General features: G+C 38.1%; 1 protein-coding gene across 15 annotated transcripts in view; it reads right to left on the bottom strand.

Annotated features, from left to right (window-relative positions):
* Positions 1-21,644, bottom strand: part of BCAS3 (BCAS3 microtubule associated cell migration factor) — a 353,580-nt gene that overhangs the window by 315,181 nt on the left and 16,755 nt on the right. For all 15 annotated transcript variants that reach the window (XR_011804336.1, XM_038165977.2, XM_038165973.2 and 12 more), the window contains exons 6-7: positions 20,299-20,380; positions 11,298-11,370 (exon numbers count right to left, since the gene is read on the bottom strand). Coding sequence is in view for 14 of the 15 variants with exons in the window: in XM_038165977.2 (XP_038021905.1) it covers positions 11,298-11,370; positions 20,299-20,380 (155 nt within the window). In the remaining variant the exon portion in view is untranslated. The remainder of the gene's footprint in view (positions 1-11,297; positions 11,371-20,298; positions 20,381-21,644) is intronic.

Raw genomic sequence — 21,644 nt, 5'->3', positions numbered from 1 at the left:
GCGCTGCTTCATTCCACGGCATGTGGCATGCCTGTCACTGGAGTGTAAAATACAGCACAAGCTGGCTTCTCAGCTGTGGCACGCTTTTGCAGAGAGACTGGAATATGACACACTTTCCGCTTCACTGAGACGTGCCACATCACAAACTATAGCTGTCCCATCGCATTTTGAGTGAGTTAATACAGGAAGATAAGCAGCATCTCAAGAGATTTGTTTATCTGCAAGGCTTACTTGACTATAGCTATCACTGAGGAAAAGTACATCTGGAGCTCCACTGTTCAGAGCAAAATCAGTTTTTCTGGTATATTCTGGACCACATTTCGCTCTGCTGTGTAACCAGTCAGACCTTTTATGTGAAATGACAGACCTGCCCTGGCTATCCTTGATCATTCCACGAACATATGCTTAATTACAAAAATTTCTGTAAATCTTGGAGAACATGAGCAAAGATTGACTTTTGTGTAGACCACATCTGCATTTCTGTCATACCTCTATCAAAGATTAACATCTGGCCCTGGCCCAGGCTGCCCAGAGGAGCTGTGGGTGCCCCATCCCCGGAGGTGTCGTGCCCATGGCCAGGGGTGGGATGAGATGATCTGTAGGGTCCCTTCCAACCCAACCCATGCTCTGGCTCCACAAGTGGTGTCACTAAAACCACAAGCTGAAGGTAATGGGGTTGTGAAACCATTAAGGGGCCTCTCTGCCTCACACTGCGCGACTAATTCAACACTTCCCAGATACTTGAGTCTACCACCTTAATTGTTCATATACGAGTATTTTGCTCAAATCACTGTTTCTGAGAAGCTTCAACATTTCCAAGGAAGAATTGTAGGGTTTTTAGAGTGCAGGTGATTGAAGTTGAGCAGAGATTAGCTTAGACCTTACAACTGAGGTAACTGAAAAGAGCCGTGAACCACAAAGCTTCTATGAGGTTCTCCTCACACTAGGTAGGCCAAAATTTTCACAAGTGTCCATTAAGTACATGGTCCTAGGGCTTCTTTGATTTATGACTTAACAGAGGAGACCATGGTCTTCAGGTGCACAGAACTCACCAAAAGCTCATCTGAACATATGAAACAGCACTTGAGAGGAATTATTGTGAACAAGGAGCTCCATGAACAGCAAAGCCAATAAAATCTGATTTTCTGTAAACTGCCCTTAAGGTGAGATCCTAAGTGAATAGTTTGAAACATAAAATAAAAATAAAAAACATCAAAAAGCATTAGCTTATGTTATAGCCTTTCCCTCAGTGAAGCCACCAATATAACCACCTCCTTTGGTGGACCACTTTTCATAAAATTTGGAGGAAATGTCATAGTTAAATTTAGCTGCTATATTCAGGAGGACTTGCAGTCACTAAGCAGGGGGCACAGAAATATTGCCTTCTCACCACACCGACAGCACCCAGTACAGCAGAGGCTGTAAGAGATAAGGCCCATCGGGCTGTGCAGGTAAAATTGATTAAAACTTTTAGTGTTACTTTCTTAAGGCCTCAACTATGAAATGATAATTATCCATTACATAATTACAGATAACTACACTATAGAAATATTCTATTGGTAATTTTACTGACAATTAGGTTTTAAAAAGTTTGTGAGCAAACATTCAAAAATATGTTACAGCTTCTATTCCAGGTGAATATATTAAAATAGAATTGAAAGAAAAAAAGAATTAAGGCAAATCTTTTACTGAGAACATCTCTATTGCTTTTTCACAAAGGAGTCATTTAAATCTTTAAGAAAAACTGCTGTGCCTTGCTTTATAAATCCTTTGTAAATTTAACATTGTAAAGCTAGCACAATATAGTCATTCTGCCAAATGAATTACTGTTGCATTTCATAAACAAGATCAGAACTCATGAAAAACAGTGTTTCTATCAGACAGTGTTTTTTAACAAATTCCAATCATTGTGTCTTAATGGCCTTTTTCCTCACAGCAGAGATTTAAAAAAAAATCTAACCTGTACACGAAGGTTTGAGCTCAAACACCTTTGACTTTTCTCTGTATACTAAATATTATTGAAGGAAAGAGGGAAAAGAAAGAAACCAAGGGCTCCAGAGACAGACTGCTGTAAGAGAGAAAATGGCATTTAGTCACGGATGCAAAGTTCAACTACTGTCAAGTTGCAGTGAATTACTCAAGTGGCAGCAGTTGGGTAACAATACCGATACAATGGCTGCAGTGCAGTTTGCAATTAGCTGGTCAAGCTACAAGCATGAAGTGAAAGCCATCATTTAGGAAAAACATTTTAAATAGCATCATTGAATTGATTTCAGAACTGGGTATGTGATAGTGAGCTCAGAAACAGACAACAAACCATCCTGAAATTTCTAACTGTTTTGCAATGAGCTTGAAAGCCTTCTTCCAGTATATAACAAATAACTCCAAAGCATATAAGAAAAGAAAATACAATCCTGAACTGTTCTCTGGGTCTATGTCACATTGATTTATAACAGTTATTTCTAAGACAGACAAAAACACACAGATGCAAACAATTACTCTATTTTTGTAGGCAACAAGTGAGGTGGGTGGTAACTGAGAAATTTTGAAAAATCCTGTCACAATATTCCATTTTTTCTTAAGTAACCCTCATCACACAACAAACGCTCGCCACATCAGAGACTTTCCAGGGCCTGAAGGGCCGCTTTGATTCCAGACCGCTGCAGGCATTAGCGGGGACGTAATTAGGGTAAAAAGTTCAACCACAGTTCCATGTCTAGAGTGCTGCCAGAAATAAATTTCCTCTCATTCACTGGTTTCTACTGTACCCTCCCTGAGAAACATATTGAAAACACATTTATCTTTGTAGAGTTTGTTCCTCTTCTAATTAACTTTATAGCGTTTACAGTATTTAATAATTTAAAGTGGAATTTAAAGTGGCCCTGGAAGCAGCAGCTTTGCCTGTAATGGCGCTGTGCATTATCTTTTCCCTGTAGTGCTTCTTTTGACAAGTTACTCAGGGAAGGTATGTGCTCCAGCTGGTTTTATCTGGCTGTGCATTTAGCAAAAGGCTACTTCCTTCCCTCCATCTCCTCCCTGTATCATTACATGCACGGGGGGTTGGAACAGCCGTAAAATGAAACTATGCCTCAGCTCGGAAATCTGTTCTCCCAAACCTCCGTGCTATCCCGGAGATCACTTAGGAAAGGTTTATCTTTTTACAGCTTAATAAATCAAAGCTTTAGAAGGTCAAAACTGCCCCTAGTTCTCACCAACTGGTCAAAGTTTGACCCCCAAATCCTCATTTTCTTCCTTCCAGTTTTGATCCAAGATTAACAGTTTATTATAGTTCAAAGGTTATTTCTTCCCATAGTTCATCCAGACAAACATTTGGTCTACCAGAAGAACACCAGATCTTCCTGACCCTCAGGACTCACAAACAGGACCGTTACCGTATGCTGCTAAAGCTGCATCCCAGAGCTTCTCCGTTTGTGAGAAAATTTGCAGGATTTGCAGTAAACACTACTTAAACGTTAAAAAATAGTTGAAGCACACTAACGTAACTGTAGAAACAAGTTACAAGAAAAAAGTCTGGGATCCGAAGAGCTTTTTTAAGTAAAGCACGCTGTTATCTTTATCGCAGAACACAGCAAGCAAATCCAACGCCACAAGCGGGAAGAGCTTGCATCTCTCAGGATCTTAAAAGCTACCACACAACGTGTTACGACTAAACTCATTTTTTCCTTCAATAAACAGAGATTATGGTGTTTTCCATGTTAAAATGGAAGGACATTTTTGCAAGACAGTTGACAGGGCAGCACATTTTGCAGTTAATGATGCTTACAGTTTCTCATCGGTACGAGAGCCTTTGGGACTCACTCCTTCAAAGAGAGAACAAAAAAGAGAGGGCTTTACCCAACTTAAAAGGTTTTACTATTCTTTTTAGAACAAAATCCCTACAATCCCTATCATCTTTTTATCTCCAGGAAAAACAAACGCAAGTTTTTTTGGAGTAAGCTTAAGACATGCTGCTTGGCTGAGCTGTTACTGTACTGGCCAAGCTACAGCATTTGCATTTCTGCTCAATGAGAAAGGAAACAGCGCTGAAAAATTAGGAAGTTGTCACAAAACAAAATCCATGTTGTCTGAGCTGTTCTTACCAAGCTGAGACTTTATGAAGCCATGACAACATCTATTCTTTTTTTAGTATTTTTGCTTTATTTTGAAGGGAGATATATTACAAGGCACCCTAAGAGCCAAATATTCCTCTAAAGGCTGAAAATAAAAGTAAATTAAGTTTATTCTCTACAGATTTAAACCTTCGACAGTGTTAAACACCCTTGACAGTGTTTAAAATGAATAAATAAATAATATTAATAATAATTATTATTATATTATTATTAATCTACAGTAGCCATGTTAATAAAGCATGCTTCCTGAAAATCTGCTGCCAATTGATTTGCCTTGTAAACTGATCAGCAGGGGAAAAAAGATGCTGGCTAGCCAAAGTTGGACATTTTGTTTGCTCAAACCTCCTCCTCCTTCTTTAACTTGCCCTTATTTCCTTCCTCCTCCCATGATTAGAAGACTACCTCTTACTTCTCCTGCTCTTAACTGACCTCCATCCAATTGTTAATGTCATTCAAACCTTTCTATCACTTGAAGTCATTCAATTAATATGTCTTTCTAAAAATGTATGCTAAGAACCTAACACATGTTACGGGCTGGCAGCATAAGCCACTGGTTGAGATTTTGGCATAAATTCTTCATCTTTTACGCAATTATCTTTGGCTGTTTGGACAAAGAACAAGTGTGCCAAACTATCAAGTATTTTGATGAAATACATCCTCTGTGTTCATCCCCACCTTCATGCTACATGTGACTCAGCTGCACCTTGCAATTTTGCACACAATCATTTGCATAGTAGGTACCTGAAATAATCCATATTAAAGAAAAACAAAGCAAAATCAAAGCATTATTTTAAACTGGGATTGTTTCTGTCTTCTCCTTACTGTCGGGTTCTACAAGCAGCTGAAGTGACACAGCCCAGGGCTGCAGAAAGCAGCAGCACCAAAGCAGCAGCACAAGCAGGCAAGATGAGCAGGAATTTTGTCTTTGCTCAGTCACAGAAACATAGTCTAAAGCTTACCTTACTGTAAGCCTAGAGCTACACTGATACATTCCTTTAGCTATACTGGTTTGCATTTTATTACAATAATTTTGTCCCCTATGCATTAAAAACAACTTCACTAATAGAGAAATCAAAAAGAAAAACAACAGAAAAAACAGAGTAGAACCAAGGTTTGGTAGCTCACAATTAAGCATGATGGGGGCAAACAGATGAGTCATCAGAATTCTTGGAGTTGGAGGAAAGGTAAATTGAAATACTTTAAATTCTTGTATCTATTCTTGTATCTGTTTACAATACTGTGTACTCTGGAGAGGTGGTTTCACATGGAAGTGACTGCAACTTCTCATCCCTGCCTTCTGCCCTCTGTCCCCTTCTCCCTTCTGCACCTCCATACACATTATTATCCTCCTGGCATGGCGATCTCTGCTTTGTTAGCTTTCTTGTTACAGAGCCTACTTGAGGGCAGATTTGCATTACTGATTCTGAACCCCTCAAAACTGTGATGTTTTTCTTAATAATCTGAACTAAAACAAAATTACACTGCTCAATTTCCTCTTAAACATCTGCATTAGCCACATTTGAAGCATTAACTTTAATAACAAATATCTGCACACTTACATCTGAGGGGAAAAAAAGCACTTCTTTTGGGTCTGTTTGGTATATCCAGAGGTGTTCTACAGATCCAGTATGCTCCAAACCATGGTGCCAACAACCCAGACTGGGCAAGCAGGCATGTATTGCCATTTAACACAATTGGTTTTAACTAGTTATCTTTAAAACTGATAGCTCCCAACAACTTACACTGACTGGTTCTGCATTGCAGTTCTGTGCCCACCATGAGAACTTAGCTCTTTTTTCCTTTCTTTTTTTTTTTTTTTTTGGTGGGGGATATCTGTTTACAGATTATTCACTGATGTTTCACTACCTCCAAAATTCATTAATATGAACCAAAAGCCATTAGTGTGTGTGTGCACATGTGTGTGACGATTTGTTTATCCTATCAGCCAGAACAAAATAAGCATCCCTGGACAAAATTCCACACAGACAAAATTTACGCAGATGTTCTTTCCTTTTTGGTTTTCCTTTAATTTGCAAATCTTGTAATCTAAGACCAAAGTTGACTGAACCAACATCTAAACCAGCATATAGCATCAGCCAAAAAACACAATCTGTTTCCCATTTATGTGTCAAGACTGCATCCTTTTTGGGGGTTGAGAAAACTGTTATTTTGAAAAGATTATATAGCGAAACCGTGCTAGACGTTTCAGTCATTTTACTAGATGGAAAATTTGACTTTTAAAATACAAAAAATGTATATATTGAAAGTTAGTCAGAAGCTCAGATACAAGGCCAAAGTTTAGAAAACACCAAATTCCTCTCCCCTGGTAAAATACTTGTGGGAAATACAAAGAGCGAGATTAGTGGCATATCTACAGAACTTTTACAAAAAGCAGGTGCCAGAAATTAATTTCAAAGTAGCAGTTATTTTTCACTGCAGTTTATCACAATATAGCTTTACCACTTCATTTCAAAGAAATTTAGTATATAAAAGATGCATTTTGTCTAGAGGGCACAAGACTTTTTCTTATTTGACATCCCTCTGTATTCCCAGCTCTCAAGTTAGCTGACTAGAGCCTAAACCTTGATCCTCGTAGTTAAAGATCATTTTCTCATTTTTGATTACTTTAGAGGGAACTCAAACTTAATGTTTCCTATTTGCCAAATACTGTAAGTTTGGTATTTTTGGTGATCTTAAATTTACCTTATCCTCTACATGCTGGAATTACTCTGATATTTTTCATCTTAGAGATTTCTTAGAGTAATCAAATTTAAAGAATATACGAGCTTTGGTTGGCCAGCAGGTTATTTCTTACTGCTTTTTCAATAAATCTCATTTTTCTCTAAGCAAAGTTCTGTGATACAGTAAGACATTTCCACATCAGTATACAGTCAAGCAAGGAACTAGAACAGAACGCAGAGAATTCCCACTGCATACCCATCACTTCAAAGAAGCATCACTATCAAATCCTGAAAGCATGAATATTTCTTTCTAAAGCCCTGGCATAAGACTAAGAAGTTAGGATTTACGCTGAATTAAGCAACTGTTTAAATCATTTGAAATAAACAAAAAATACATTGTGAATTCTCCAAACGGCAAGTCTTAGTGATTTTAGTTTAATGGAAAGGTTTAATAAACAGAATAAAAATGTTAATGCAGGTTCTCAACCATGACAATCTCAAAAAATTAAGATACAAAATTAAGAAATATTAAACTGAAGGTTAAAACTGGATTTTCAAAGGAATGTAAGTTTTATCAGCAGAGATCATATCAGTGACTACTACTTTAGGCCACATTACAGAAGAGATGCAATCCACATGTGAAGTTATCCAGAAACTTATTTTTAAGTTAATATATTGTTAAATCTTTGGGAGATATACTAAAATTTTAAAAAGTATTTTTTACACTAGTCAAAAGTCTGTAATTCATGAAAATATGGGGGGATCTCAGGGGAACGCTAGTTTATTTCTAAGTTACCAGAGAGATCTTTCACTCTGTAAACGACACTGAAACAAAAGTCAGGACTGACAAGTTCAAACACTGATTTTAGGCAAACATTATGTTGTATAATACTTTTATACTCATCTCTATTTTATAATGAGGTGAAGAAGCCCTTGTATTGTATCATAGATAAAGCTGTTCGTTAAGTTTCCTTCCATTAAAGTACACTGTACATCAGAGAAAGTACCAAAGTTATTTAGCATAGGTGATGTTTTTTGAAGCTATTACTTCATTACAACTTGAAAACTCTTGGTATTTCAGACTGATTAGTGTTCTACATTAAAAAATATTTTTATCGTGTTTTCCTCATTATAGCATATCTACTTTACAGCTAAAGGAAAAGAGAAGAATTTCCTGACAGTGACCACTAATGCAGACTGGTGGTCAGAACCAGGAAATCCCAGCTCCTAGCTTGAATGTGTCAGTATCTCATTGATATAGTCTTAAAAGATAAAATACTATTAAAAGCCATCATGAAAAGATAGTGCAGTGGATCTAGATATAAACTGTATTTTATCAGATTTACAGTACTTTAATGGTTTGGCACCTTTAACACTTAAAACTCCCATGTGTTAATAGATACTGAATTTAAGTTTCTCAAAAGATTTTTATGCATTCGTACATGATTCTCTAAAATCACAAAAGATATCAATACATTTAAAAAACAATCACTCCTCTATCATGCAGGACTGTGTACACAAAATATAAATATTAAAGAACTAAACATGTCCAGGTCAAGGACAGCATGTGACAATTCACAGCAATTTCTGAACTGTACTGAATAGCTAATAACAGGGCTTTTTTTAATCAAAAATTGGGTGTATAATACACTTATTCTTCACCTTCCATCCAAAAAAATTAACAATTCCAAAGCACTTTTTAGAAGAGCTACAGAAAATGGATTTTGTATAAATGATTGTCACAGAAAATAATTTAGATACAGCAGGGTCCAAAAATATCCTTCAAAACCAAGTCATGGTGCCAGTCACCAACTTTCCCAAAATGTTAATCATATTAGCCATATTTATTGATAACAGAGAAGCACAATAAAAATTCTTTGGCAATGTCAAAATTGTCAGGATGTTCTGAGAAAGGAGTAACAATAGCATCAAAATTTGAACAGAGCATCCTGAAAAGATGTCAGAAATTTTGAAGAACAGCAAATGAAAGCCCAAATTATGATGATCAAGACTGAAATCATGAGCCCTTTTTTCCCATAATCATTCCCCTTGGGTAATGACAGGATTCCACATAAAATCCAAATGGAAGAAAGCCAGGGGACTGTTGAAAGTCCACAGAGAAGCGTAGACTTCCAATGCAGAAGCGTTCCAGAATGGCACGACACGCCAGGATTAGAAACTGTGCTGCCTGAATTGTTTTCCTTTTCAGACTACATCTTGCAAAGATAGGGACGTTGACCCATTGTCATAACCACGTCCAGTCTCATTCAGTTTATATTAAAGACAACGTGGTTTAATGTATCAGCATAACAGATGGAGTGTTGGAAGACCTGGATTTCACTTCTGGATCTGCTTTGGACTAGATGCCTTGAGAAAATCATTCAGTCTTCTAGACACTCAGTTTACCTTTCTGCTAAATGAGAAATGTTTTACTATCAGTGCTACATCATTTCACTGATTATTTTACCACTGCCATTTCAGTAGACAGAGAGGCCTCCAATTCCCTATGTTCACAGTTTCATTAGTGCGCTGACAGCTGCTGTATTTCATGCCATAGCCAGCATAATCACCAAAGTGGGAGAAGAGATGACTGTAGTGAAAATATCAAGTGCTTTGGAATAAATGCTCTAGAATAAATGTAGTACTTTTTTCAGATACATGATTAAACAAGGAGTTTTATGTCTGTCCACAACCAGTAAGCTATACAGGGAATGATGTTCAGAACAAAACTTCAGGTTAAGAAAAGAACTAAAATTGTGACTCAGGTTCAGAAGCTGCTCATGACAAAGCTGTTTTAATGTCCTATGGAAACTTCTCCATATGCATAATAATCATTAAGAAATGCAATTAAATGAGCTATGAATTTAAAAGAATAAAGTGACATTTGAACCGATTTAAAAGAAGAAATAATATATATTCCAAAACCATGGCAACTTAGGTGTAGTCAGGGTTTGACTCCAATTGAGGACAAACTATCAAGGAGTTCTTAACCTGACACATACCAAAAAAACAGGTCGTTTGCAAGGACTCTTTCATAAATAAGTTGCCATGAACAGTAAATGTAGAGTAGTGTTTCAAAATTTTCTAAACAAGGTTTATCACCGTGAGCAAATTACCATTAGCTGGGTAAAGGTGAGTCTGTAGAGCTGTCTCCTTTTTTTAATTGCATTCTGGTCTTCTGGTCAGAGCTGAAAGCCTAATTTAAAATTCTTCCTTCAATTTGCAGATATTTAACTACTGTTAAATAGCAACACAAGCTAATCCATTCATTTTGAAAACGTTAAGTTTTTTGGTAAAAAAAAAAAAGCAGAAACTACGAATCATCTTTGAAGTATTTCCCATTAACTAAGGAACATAATAACACAGTGAAACTAATGTACCTTACAGCCTGTTCATTTCTCAGGTATCTCACTTCTCAAACAAGGGTGTGAAGGATTTTTTTTCCATCCAACATACCCCTTAACATATATAAATGCACTATTTGCATTAAGACAGAAAATCCTCCAAGAGCAATATTCACATCACTGGTAACAAGCACTCCTATTTAGAAAAAGTTCTTCACAAGATTACAAACACTTACCTGGGAAAAAAAAAAAGGCACTTTGAGCAGTATTACAAGTTGTAAACACATCAGTTGAAGGAAATTTCAGCTCTCTACCCCACACAGTTTTTGTTTAAAAGATTTAAGAGCAGTAACATTAATGGTGATAATACACAGACAGAAATATCCTTAGGAAATTTACACATTGGTTGTCTTCCTTCATATCCAGAGTGAATACATTTTTAACTGAAAAAGGCGTGTCACATAATTAGTCTTACTACTGTAAGATTTACTTTAACTGTTAGCATTTGAATGTGTGTAGAGGATTACCCCTGAAAAGTGAGCATTCTCCACAACATATAGGTATAAATTCTTAGCTCTGTCAGAATAAACGTATCTAACACGGTCATAAAAACTTTTAAGACCTTCTTTTATAAGAGGAGTGATCCAACAATACTGTCCAGACAGTACAAAACAAGACGACTAAATTAACTTCCTAACTGAAAGAAGTAGAGTTGTAATATATTTTGCTAATAAACAGTGAGTGACTGTAACAATGAGATTGTGTGGTGCTTGGAATTCATTTGGAGTACGACTGCTGCTTGAAAGCATCTTTTAATTACTTGTCAAGACAGAGGTTGCTTCAGACACTTCTGAATAGTAATTCTTCAGGATTAATATCAGTAATCACAAAATTGTGACTACATTAGAACAAGAACTCAAAATAGCTCGTCATCTATTTTGTAGCAATAATCTTCACTTTTTACTCTCCTCATAAAGCTGAAGCCATATGTCAATGTGTGCTGACATTAAAAAAAGCTTTAAAAGCACCTCACGGTGTTATCCCATGAGCAAAACCAGGACAGAGTTTAATTTTCTACGGTTACACTTTTAGATGACATTACCATCTATATAGACAACTTTATTCATGAAAAATATTCTTACCCTGAAGATCCAATGCTTTTGCACACACCAAGAAGAGGCCGCTTCTCAGAGAAATTATCACATTTCTGAGTACCTAAAAGAGATAAAGCAAAAAAGAGAAAGCAAATCACTATATACTGTTTGCATTACCTTTCAAAGTGCTCGCATACACTGGAGTGAGGGGCAATATACTGCAAGAATATCTAATATATAATGCAAAACTCAACAGCCTGTGCAAGATTAGTGATAGAAATACCAATAACAGGCAGTCACGAATAGTGAACAACTGCTCTTGAAGAAGACAGCAATGAGGAACAAAACAAGTAGCAAAATCTGGTCAGGATTTTGAGTTCTTCTCTATTCATTTCAGCTGGGGTTAAGAATTCTGCAGCTGTAAGAAATGACAAGTAGCACTTGCTAACTTTTCATTGTTTTACCCAAGTTGTCTGAAATAAGGCTGTCACCAGCTCTGCGTGGGTTTCACACATTGGTTTCCAATTTGCTCTGCTGAGGTGTAAGCGGAGTCTCACAGCGTTAACCAAAAGAGTGCAGCGCAACAGCTGCCACCCTCTTCAGCATGGGACAAGCTGGGCTGCAAGTGCTTGCCCAAAGCAGGGCCACGCATAACCCCCATGCTACGTGCCTAAGAAAATACAGGATTAAATTCAAAACAGCCTTCCTAAACTCTGTCACCAGCTTCCAGCGCGACTCCAGCTGTGCCCGCTATTCCCTGCAGACGAACGGGGCTCTTACAACATTCCCGATGTACTTGTTAAGATTCCCTTCGCCAGGCACCGAGAGCACAGAGCCAGCACAGCACCTAGCACACACTGAGACACCGCTGCCTGCCCTGGATGCAGAGGTGCTTGCCTTACTGATATATGAACAGAAATCGAAATAAAATTGAATCAACAGTATCTTTGTTTCTGAACAATGTTTTACTGATTCCAGGGTATGCTTCTGCCCAACCTAAAAAACAGAAAAAGCACCATCACCACCACTGAACTTCCTCCAATTTCTTTCAACCTTTGCCTTTTACATTATCTATCTTTACCTATGTCTGTGGTGAAAAATGAACTGTTTTTGTCTCCATTATACATCAAAACTTTTGATCTATGAAGAATATTAGTGATATAGTCTGTTCACAATTAATTCCCAAATACTGGCACAGTTGCACTAAATCAGTTATCCAGAAAGGCACAACAATTAACAATATATATTTTCACGTAACAGTCTCTGTTAATTATTAATAACCCAGGTACATGCAATTAATTTGTAACAAAAACTGTTCAGTGCTCTCATCTACACAAGGATAACTCTTCCCTCCTCCACATTTGGGTATTTGTGAAGTTAAATGGGTCACGTCAATAATTTCCCCATCAACAATAGCTTTACAAGCAACCTAAAAGAGCCAAATGTATTTTCCTTTTATTCCTATTATTTCAAGCTCTTTTATGAGTCATACCTGTACTGTATGTACTGACCTGTAAATTGATAAATGAAACATACGCTCTTCGTTAAGGGTCTGGCAACCCATTTGTTTGCTTCAGTACAAGTAACAGAGCAACTCCATTTGTTTCTGTTCCCTTAGCCAGCCTCTCGGCACTATGGGCGAAGTGCTGACTACCAGGGCTTCAGACAGCAATTAAAGTGGAGCCAGGATTTACCTTAAGTATTTAACTATACTTTTTCAAAAAAAATCAGGATGTATTAGACACATAAATTCACATGTTTGTTTGTGGGCTAGTTCGAAGTTTAGCAACAAGGAAGAGAGATCAAGGAGAAGAAAAGTTGGTGAAGAGTAGAGGAAAACGACAGCACAGGAATAGGAACAGCAATTTTTAATACCTACTATACAGATTTGCAAAATTTGTACAACAGGTGCTTAACTGCTGATTTCAGTCTGTAATGACTGAAGGCCTTGTTTTTCAAAAAATTCATCTCCTACTTCAAATCTATACTTTCAGAATGTAAATATTAATACTCTAGAAATGGATCATTATTTTGAGGACTCTGCGGGGCATTAAATCAGGTTAATAGCAGGCCTGTCCGTGAGATTGCACAAAGCGACATGTGCTGTTCTCTGCAGTGCTTAATGGAGTCAGCAAACCCTGCCTAGTTCCGGGGTGGAATTTAATCTTCCAAGTTATGGTGGATTAATTTTTATTTGTAAAATTGTGGTTATTTGCATGTGCGATATACTGACGTGGCACACACCTGCTCCACACAGTGTTTAACCAAATGCAGCAGGATGATTGAAATGAAAAACAGCTCGCTAAATCCCTCAAATACAAAAAGTATTGAAATCCTGTTGCAAAGTCTTTTTCTTAAACTCCTTTTATTCTAAATCCTTTTAATTCTGTCATATAACACTACAGCATTTACGAAAAACTGGAAATCCTGACAAATCACACAATTAAAGTAATGAAAACTGTCTTTGCTGCCAAATAGGCCCCGCCGCATCTACAGCTCCATTTAGCTAAATCACATATATGTGCCTTTTAAATCCAACTTGTTAGTATATTTAAAACTGAAAAAATGGCTAAATGAAATTCCATAAAAATCAACATTTACAACTCTATGAAGTCAAAAGTTTATCCACACAAGCTCAGAGCAGCTTATGTGCTGTACTCCTGATGAGGCTGTGAACAGACAGCCCTCAGCCTCCTAAGGCCTCTCGGTAATGCCCGTAACAAAACCACTAGCAACAGAAACAGAACACCTGGGGAAAAAAGAAGAATCCCCCTTCATTTTCACACGAACTCAAAAGCTATGCGAAGTCCCCTTGTTTCCCTGGAGCAAGAGATTCACTATCTAAGTATCAAATTGTGACCTATTTAGCAACAGCGCCCATGCATGCAGAGCCTATTTCTGGTATGTGACTCCAGCAATCCCGTCAATTCAATAAGGCCGTGCATCTCCTGCTCCACTAGACCCTTTTATTTCTGTTACTTGAAAACTGTGTTGCATTCACAGTCCTGCCACGTCAGAGCAGGAGACAACCAGGATCTGGAAGTGCCCTGAGCCACGTGGCTGGCATTCCTTACATATGGTTTTCACTCCGTTTGCTTCTTCCACTCAGAAAAAAAATAATAATAATAATTAATTAACATTTCTTAATCTCTACTACCATTTTGTGACTGATTTGTTGTGTGTTTGTTATTGAAAGCAAAAAACATACGTGCTACTTGAAACCGAAGTGAAGAGGTTTGAGCGAGTCCTAAAAATAGCATGTAAATTCTTTCCTCAGCTTCAGGGTAGCATCTATAAACGCCCCATTTCCTGCACAGATAAGCTCTAATTCCACTACTCGGTATCACGCCTGATCAATGGGTCTGTGACTGTTCTTCATGCAGACCTTACTCTGCTCCTTTAGGATTCCTGGTCCAGACCACAGCCTCCCATCACAGTATCTCCTACTTCCAGCATCCCCCAGACACCTTACCTGTCAAAGTCCCTCTCCAAAACCTGCAGCACCATGCCTGTTTCCTGCATCCGCCTGAAGCACCCCCACGAACTCCAGCTGAATTTTGGCATCTACTGCCTCCTCAGCCCATTCCACCATCCCACTTCAGAGCTAACAAGGCAGCAGAGTTGCAAGAAGCAACTGCAAGAAGCAGAATAGCTGCTTGGAGAACATTATCTTGGCACATCTTGGCTGCATGCAACAAGCAAAGTATTTGGAGTCATCAGAATCAATGTGCAAACAATGTCTGTCCAGAAGGGCAGGCAAGCCCCAAGACAACTGCAGAAAACCCACAGGTTTCCTAAAAAGAAGCTCAGGAAGATGAAAACAAGCCCTAGGCAGAGACAGCAGCGACATGGAGTGGCATCTGCTGGAGGAAGTGTTTGTGCATTTGTTTCTGGCTTTAACAGACAATTCTGGAGAACTGGACCAAACTGCTGCCAGCACACCCACAGGGAAACTCTGAACGATGGCTCCAAATTCAGTGCAAACATTAAATATTTCTGGTGAAAGACGTAGAACTATACACATTTACAGAAATTTGCTTTTTCTTCTGCAAAACACCGTGGTTTTATTCTTGGACAACTAAATAAAGAAAAAGAAAAAGATGATCTTGAAACAGTTGCCCCACATAAATTGAAGACAGATGGCAGTATTTTATTTTGATCGACTCTTGTTTGAGAAAATTGAAAGACACAGCAGTCTAACATGGTGTGGAAGGTAAAGGACTACTGGTCTAGAACACTGATGTGACGTGGCCAGAACTGAAGTGGGAGCATTCAGGCCAGTCCACACAGCTTCAGAGAAATTCGTGTTTTAAAATGTCATGCTCCAAAATTCTTCCCAACGGTATCTATAAAAAGGGTTACTTCCTGTGCTTCAGAATTCTGCTCTGTAATTTCTGTAATCCTCCAAGATTAGCTCGTTACACTGGAACAACGCACCTAGCAGTTAAAAATAGCAAAATATGAACACACACCTGCATCACCAACTTATCCCAACCCAAATCTACCTCCAAACTGCTACTGCTTGTCCAACCCGTAGGGCTAGCTCCTCTGCTGTACACACCATGCAATTATCTTGGCCTTCTGGGACTTAAAACCACTAACCCACCCAAGTGGTTGAGTGTATACAAAACTCACATCTGCCTTCCCTTAGAAAGCAACCTAAATATTATAGCTCTTTTAAGTATACCTGCCTGTAAAGTTGAGTCAGCTTTTGAGGTTCACGTTTTATTTTACCAAAATCAAAGATGTAAGCAGGAGAGCGCAGAGATAAATCTTCTGTAGTACTTTTTTTCTTTTTAACCTTAGACTTTGAAATGCAAAACTAGTCTGTCCCCCAATAAATTTTAGCTTTTCAAGTTAATTCTAGTCTTTAAACCTTTGTCCATAAGCTTCCTGTGGTTCACAGTTGTTTCAAATAATTTAATACCTCTGATTTCTTTTTTCTTTCCTTTCTTAGTTGCATTTGTTTTCCTTATTAGTCAATTTGACTAAGCAGTCAAATTCATTGCAAGATGTACAGCTATTATATCATCTTTTCTGCAAGTGGTATAATCTAAAAAATGGCATTAAATTAATTCAGTTCACTGGAGGAATTTATTTTCATAATGCTGAGCCATGGAAATAGGTTTTTACAGACAATGACTGATCTGAACTTCACCACACCAACCTGTCATCATGTACCCTTGAAGCATGAATTACCACACGTAATGCTATTCCAGAATTAGGCTTTAGACTTCCCTCACTAGGAAGCACCAGTTTCTTGATTGACTTTTAAGCTATAAAAGGCTACCTTAATAAATGAAATAGCACAAGGCAGAAAGCAGGTATTTGGCCAGGATTTTCTTAAGTGACCTGGGATAAATAATAGAAAATGGGAGACCACAGCACTAACTCATTTCAGAAAGTAGTAATATTCTGATTTTGTAGGGGAAAAAAAAAGAATAGCAAACCTATCTGAAGTATATTTATTATTTCCTTAGCAATGATTTCAGAAGTGTATTCACAATGCATTCAAATGTATTCAAAGAAAAACAGCATTAAAAAAAACACACTACTAGACAGGCTCTAAATCTGTTTTGTAGTGACTTCATAGGTCAAAGAACTAGTGCAGAAAACCAAAATAGGTAATATTTCTATAAATATCACAGAAATGCAAATGAAAAGACAAAAGAAAAAAAGACAAATTTAGGAATATGCAAGTCAGAATACTTAGTAATATGCAAACATTTCAATTGTACAAATAGTATTCATGTAATCAGTTACCCCAGAAAAACAAGAAAGGCATTATCTAGAGGAAGTGAGAAAATCTGAAAACCTGTTGAAGAAAGAATATGAATAATCAGGTTGGCGTGGCTAAATACAGCTGTTATGTGTTGAGTGAGAGGAAGCCCAATACAAAGAAATTTGAGCAGGACTGAGGACATTACTAATTTGCATCATGTAAAATGGAGTAGTAGGGAGTTAAAACACCCTGAATATTGCCTCTCTGCCCCCCACTATCATTAACTACATTGACATTGCCAACTGTAGTCTCCTCCTCACAGAGCACGGTAGCTAAATCTATCTGGCAGAGGCCCAGCTCTGTTTTGTTTTGTATCTAACAATATTTTCTCCCTTCTAACAATCACAAAGTCCCATCAATTTGTCTTCAAACATTTATTTTTTCTTTTGCATGCTCAATGCATCTAAACAGACAGAAATTCGGAGACCACCAAACCAGGCACCTGTGCCATAAATATGTATTAAATTAATCTCAGCATACAGATTTTAAAGGGAAGAGCTAGGCAAGTTAAAAAGCCATGCCACCAGATGGCTCAGCTGATAATGCAGCGTGTTGCACCAAGGTGCCAAGGTCTAGTCTTCTTAAGACTGACAGCATCCAGACAGAGATATTCTCATATTCTGAATATTACCTAGGCAACTTCATCTCCTCTCTTAAGCCAGGAATTTGGTCACCCTTTAAAACTTGAACCATTTATATTTCAAGCTGTAGAGAATAATCAAAACCATACCGACTGCTGAAGGCAGCGAAGTTTTAATTGGGATAGGAAGACATGAGCTTCTTTCCTACTTATTTCAAGAATCATTTAAAGACAAAAATATCTGATTTTTGAAGATGATGATGGGATGGTTACGTTTCACTTAGAAGTCTGTTTCTTCAGACCAGGGAAATGAGGGTTGTGTTATCACCTGTTACGCATTTTGGCTTATTGGCTGAAATGGGGAAAGCCTTCCATGCCATGTACAAACATAAAGCCAAATCCATCCTATTTGTACACACGCACACACATACACAGGTATTGTTTTGATGACACAAGATCACATTACAATTCCAGTCCTACTAAGAACATACAGCTGAGGAAAAGTGATGCTGCAATCTTGCAGATCAGTCATTTCTGAACTTCACTGGCCCACTGGCCATGGCCAGAAATGTTCTGACAGCAAGACAACATTCTGCAATCCATATTGGCTCTGTCCCAAGTTTTTGTTTTGCTTTGTTTTGTTTTCTGCAACTGCAAACAGCACTCAGAGGTTCTTCAGAGCAAAGGGTTGACCAGCAACCTTAGCTTGAAAACCACTTCTGTCTGAATTAGGACCTTCCTTCCCTTCTTTAGTTAACAAAAAGACAAGCAAAGATCTCCCAGCTAAAGGAGCTTCTGCAACTCCTTTAACCAAGCAAAAAGGTATCCTGTATACACCTGATCTCCAGGTTCTATTGAACAAAGCATTTTTTTGGCCCCCAAGTTTAACAGTCAAATTCGTTCAGTACTGTCATTTCTCTTATTAAAAATGCCCACCCTCTGACCCTCACTGCTGGCAGCAACAGACAACTAATTCTTGGACGTCCTACCTCCAGCAAATACTTCAACTCACTGTTGTGGCTGTGGCCAACAGCATGCCCCCTGAAGACTGCCTGAATGCTGTTCTCTCTTTTCTACAGTAATGCAAGCATCTCATTCACACTAAAAACAGAGTTCACAACTATTAAATACAGTGTTATAAAATATTTAACAGCTCTTATCTAACAACAGATTCACAGTCTTTCCAAAGTCAAAGGTATTCTTGTATACCCTGAATTGGTGATCAGAAATGCTTCTCAGCAAGTGACAAAAGCCCTTTTCTTTTTCCCCAGTTGTTTTGTGCCCACTGCCTCAAGACAAGGCAATGCACGCCAAATGTGCTGGAGGTCCCTAACACTCACAGGGAGCACAGCATTACTGTGTAGCGATGGAAAAGGCTGAGGGAAGCAAGGGCTGGCTACAGTTACTCATGTTTTAGCCACCTCAAGTTTTAACCTCAGGGGAATCAGAAACAGTAATTTTCTCACTATTCCTGACCCTAAATTTTGTGGGTGATCTAAAGTGGGTCCGCAGAGAAGAATAAGTGCCTACGTTTTTTAGTGGTTTTTACAGCTGTCTCTCGGTTCTTTACGGACATCTTACCCTGGCTGCAGATCCACCAATGCTGCGATTCTGGGCCAGGTCAGGCCTTGCCTGGTTTGGTAGCTGAGACAAAACGCTGCTGTACGAACACTGCAGCACGGCTGCCAGGCCAGAACAGTTACAGGAGCCATTTCACTGCCCCAGCGTGGCACAGAGCCTGAACTAATAAACTTTGCTGGATCTGAGCTGGCAGTGTGCATGGCCAACTCCAGATACTGCCCCGCGTTCCTGCTACTAGAACACTTATAACCTGTTAAATCAGATTTGAGGTCTCCTTTGCAGTAAGCCTGCATGAAACAAGCCTGCATGAAATAACTTTTGAAACAATGCTGTATTATGCTATGAAGCACATGATGCCGCAGAGAATCTAGCATCAAAGCACTACAGCATTTTAACAAAATAGTTGACAAACTATTAAGTTCTGCTACTGTAAAGTCACCGCGTTAAAACCATAAGCTTTCCTTTCACACCTGGGAATGAGTTTCTTATCACCAACTAAGATCACTTTCTAGGAATGTGCCAAATCCATCCATGCAAGAGTCCCAGTTTCAATAATTCCCTTTTTCCAGCTTTACAGTAAAATAGCGCTTCAGCCTACTGATGGTAATCAGCTTCTCCTTTACAAATTCCTTTTATTTTGAATCATTAAAGCTCATGTGTTAGTTATCTAAGGCCTCTTATTACAGCTTTACTTTTATCTGGTTCCAAATACGGGTCAATGATACATTCATGTACTTTTAATCAAAGATGTATTTAAACCAAGCCATGTAAAAAGAGACCAAAACATGTTTTTAAAAGGTTTAACTAAATTTAATATGAGCTAATTTGAATATGTAACAACTATCATTGTCAAATGCTAAATATATGCAATTTTGAGAAAGAAAAAAGAGCGGTGTAACTTGCTAGATGCAAAATCAAAAAGTAATTTACAGCAATCAGATTTGGGGCTGTATTTTTGAGTTCACTATTATGAAGAGGTATTAGTCAAGGTGACAGAGTTTATAATGACTGGAAGACCTACATATCAGGTTCTAACAATGATTTGGTCAAAAATCTGTAAAAAGAAGTAATGCTTAATTATAAACCATATATACATATACACTTACTGATTTGTGGAGCTGGTAAGATTCGTGCAGCTCGAACCGGACCATGGCGAACAGAGAAGAGTTCCTGAGCTTCACCACTGATCTGCAACACATACGGATCATGAACGTACAATGTAAAAATATACATATATAAAAGCACACATGCACACACACAAACGTGTACACATAAAATACATCCCCCCAAAATTGTTCTGTTCCACAGTCAGCTTATTTAAAATCCAATTCCCTTACGGTCTTCTCCAGAAATCTCCAAAAGCACTCAAATGCTCAAACTCTAACACTGAGAAAAGAACTGTTGGTTAGGAGGCTCCAATTGCATAGAAAAATAAACTGGTTCCCTACTGAGTGCTGAAATATGCAGCTTAATTACAGTGATTGCCGCTTCATGCAGCAGGTGAGACTCTTTACAGCATAAGCACTGAATGTAATGGAGGTGTACTGAGAGCAGACACGATTCTCAAGGAAAGGAACAACCAGGACACACATTTAGGCAAAAGTTTAGTTCAGAAATACTCTGCAATTCCTTTTCTCTCCCCAACAAGTGATACCTCGTAAGGGCAGGGTATGCTAAGGCTGACATTTCTGTTCTACAAGCTTTGTTATATGCAATTTTCATTGAAAAAAATAACAAATCCAGTTTTGTGTTTTGCGATTTATTAACTCAGTAATTGCAATGCATTAACAAGATATAATACATACAATAAGCTCTGAGTAAGTACTTCCAGTCTAGTCCAACAGAATCCATACTAACATACTGCACTGATTTACTCAACTTTCTTAGCCTACTTTTGATATAAAAATCGTATTTGTTGAACTTGCTTTAGATGAACAGTAACTTCGGTGGTAGGGGAAGACTCAGATGAGAGGCAACAAGGAGTGTGCCAGAGATGGTGGCAAGTTGGTGTTCCCTCTCCTCCCCTTCACAGAGTAATTTCCATTTGAAATCAGCCACACTGAATCAATATTTAACAGTGTATGAAAAGTAGATAGGAAAGACACTGCCCTTCTAACCAACCATTCACCATTTGTCTGTATGTGGATGTGTCTTAGTCTTGAATAACACGAATTACAGGAACAAAGATGGCCTGCCTCTAGTAACGTCTCAGGCATGAATGAGGTACCAGCACTACGTACAATCAATGACCACACATTTCAGAAGAAAACACTTGAAGTTGACTGCTGACTAAAATAACAAAAATTCACGGAATACAGACCACAAGCATTTATTCTACACAGCACATGTTTCTAAGAAAGAGTGGGAAACACTGGCAGTACACAATCAGACAATCTGATGTTTAAGTACATCCCGTATTCTCCAGGTGTGAAAATTATGTTTCATAATCGGG

Source organism: Anas platyrhynchos, chromosome 20, assembly GCF_047663525.1.
Source record: "Anas platyrhynchos isolate ZD024472 breed Pekin duck chromosome 20, IASCAAS_PekinDuck_T2T, whole genome shotgun sequence".
NCBI lineage: Eukaryota > Metazoa > Chordata > Aves > Anseriformes > Anatidae > Anas > Anas platyrhynchos.
Note: the sequence above shows the minus strand (reverse complement) of the source record. Positions and strands in the feature narration are given on the sequence as shown.